Source organism: Nuphar pumila, chromosome 16, assembly GCF_984573655.1.
Source record: "Nuphar pumila chromosome 16, dmNupPumi1.hap1.1, whole genome shotgun sequence".
Taxonomy (NCBI): Eukaryota; Viridiplantae; Streptophyta; class Magnoliopsida; order Nymphaeales; family Nymphaeaceae; genus Nuphar; species Nuphar pumila.
The window spans coordinates 23,968,328-23,970,713 of NC_143264.1; the positions used below are offsets into that span (position 1 = coordinate 23,968,328).

General features: G+C 52.8%; 1 protein-coding gene across 1 annotated transcript; it reads left to right on the forward strand.

Annotated features, from left to right (window-relative positions):
- The first annotated feature begins 596 nt into the window (after nt 1–596).
- On the forward strand, nt 597–2,317 carry LOC149813095 (uncharacterized). The gene has a single exon (XM_089991969.1). The coding sequence runs from the start codon at nt 690–692 to the stop codon at nt 2,163–2,165; it is 1,476 nt and encodes a 491-aa protein (XP_089848095.1). The 5' UTR covers nt 597–689; the 3' UTR covers nt 2,166–2,317.
- The last annotated feature ends 69 nt before the right edge of the window (nt 2,318–2,386 follow it).

Genomic DNA, 2,386 nt, shown 5'->3' on the forward strand with positions numbered 1-2,386 from the left:
GATGTGAATGGGCAGCCTAGGGTTGGGTTTAGGCATTACCAAGTCTGACTTAATTGGTTATGACCTAATTGGGTTAAGGTTTGGATCAGGTTTTAATCAAGTTTTGGGTTTTATTGAATTGGGGTTCGGGTTTAAATGCAAAACTTAATGCCAAACCCGAATCTAATTATTAATCGGTTGTGAAGTTTCCTACCAAACCCAAATTAGCGGGTTCGGTTTGGTCAGATATTACATCACGAATCTCAGATCTTGGATTTGCGAGCCGGGTCGATCAAACATACTTTTAAAGATGCATATCCGAAGATAATATATCGGATTTGGACCGGAGGTCCTGCCGATCCATTTGATGACAGCATCTTAAACTCATCTCAGTCGAATCCGGTTTCTTCCAAACCCTTCCGATACTCTCAAAACCCGATATAATTCCTTCCCCCACTCACTCACCGAATAAAAAAAGTAGCACACAAACGACCGAATCGTATCGCTGTCCTGAGATTTCCGATCCGTTAAAACGATATGTACGAACCCAACAAGCCTTCTTTCCTTCCTCCTTCCGCATCGATCGCACAAGAGAAGTCGACGACGACGCGGAGGAGGAAGAGCTCCCCATTCCCTGCAATTTCTTAGTGAGTTTCCGACTCCTTTAAATTCCCCTCCTATTTTAGCGTTTAATCTCGCTGCCGGCGACGATGTTGGCGACTCCCGGCCGATCCCCTCGCCACCTCTCCCTCTCGGAATCCACCACTCCCCTCCGAACCCCTAACCCTAACACTGACGTCGCCCCCAATTCCTCCGCGCCACCGCCCAAGCGGCGCCGCGGTTCCCAGCCCACTGTCCTCGACGAGGACACCTACATCGCAGCGATCGAGAGGATCATCGAGCGCGACTTCTTCCCCGACATCCCCAAACTCCACGACCGGCTCGACTGGATCTCCGCAGTCCGTTCCGGAGACCCCTTGCAGATCAGGGACGCCCAGTTGAAGATTCTCGACCGCCGCCGCGCCGCCGGCGGTTCCGCCAGGCCCCAAACCCTATCTGAAACCCTAACCCCACGATCGGCTTCCGTGAGGACCCCATGGACGCACGACCGCACGCCAGATCAACGCCCGGCAGCGGAAGCGGCGTCAGAGGAGGATGTGACCGATCCCTCTGCCGGAGATGGTGAGGATGCGGGGGTCGATTCGTCTCTGAGCCTCGATGCGTTCTTCAGGAGATACACGAGTGAGGACAACGATAGCTTCTCGAAGATTCTCGAGAAGGTGAACCGCAAGCGGCGGGAGAAGTTCCGGTACCTCACCAATGGCGAGGCCTCTGCGGCCTCCCCGGAGAACGTGAAGAGGGTGACCGACGGGTTCGGGACGTCCGGCCAACCGACGGACTCACTTGAGGGGTGGAAATTCACGGCAAAGAATCTGTTGATGTACGGAGAGACGATCCGGGACGAGGCGCCGTTGACGGACGCAGAGCTTGCACAGCGGCTCAAGGGGGCAACAAAGGAGATCGATTCGGCTAACACTCGGCTTAGTGGGAAAATTGCAGGCTCGAAGCTTCCAGAGGAAGATAATTCGGTCACGATTCTGTACACTCCAGTAAGGGGCAACTCTCCGGCAACGGTCTGGCCATTTTCGGGTCGGGATTCAGACAAGGCTAAGAAGTACGATCTGGAGGATCTGAGAAGGACGCCGGAGCCCGGGAATGGTGGGTACAACTTCGTAAGGACACCTTCACCGGAGCCTGGTGTGGAAGAGTCACCGTTCATGACGTGGGGTGAGATTGAGGGCACCCCGTTGAGGTTGGAACCGGAGGAGATGACAGAAGGGCCACAATTCAAGATGCCAGGATTGGCGTCAAGGGATGTGAAGGCACACAATTTGTCGAGGGAGGCAGGGTGGAGGCTGAGGGAGAAGTCGAGGTTTGGGAAGGCGGGTGTGCCACTGCCAAGGGGGAGGAGTGCGAGCCCGGGGTTGCAGGGTTTGTCACCCGCAGCACAGAAATTCGTGAGAAATGCGATGGCAAAGGCTGGAAGCGGGGTAGATGAGACGCTCCGAGCAAGCTATCGGGCAAGTCCTCTGCCGCTGGGGACGCCAAAGACAGCAACTAGGAGTCAGAGTAGGCTCGGAAGGGAAACAAGTTTAAGATCACCTTCTTGTCCATGGAATGGTTAGAAGAGCTTTATTTACTAATTTTAAGTCGAATGCAAAATCTCTTGTATAATTACACCAAGATGTTTCTTTCCTATTTGTTGCTTGTATGGGTTTAATGCTTCATCTGAATTAGCATCTGGCAACTCATAAATGAACATCTTCTTGGCTCAAAATGTTCCAAGCTCCGTATGCATCTGCTATATTCTCGCTTCTTTTTAAGTTAAATAATTGTGTGGGATGCA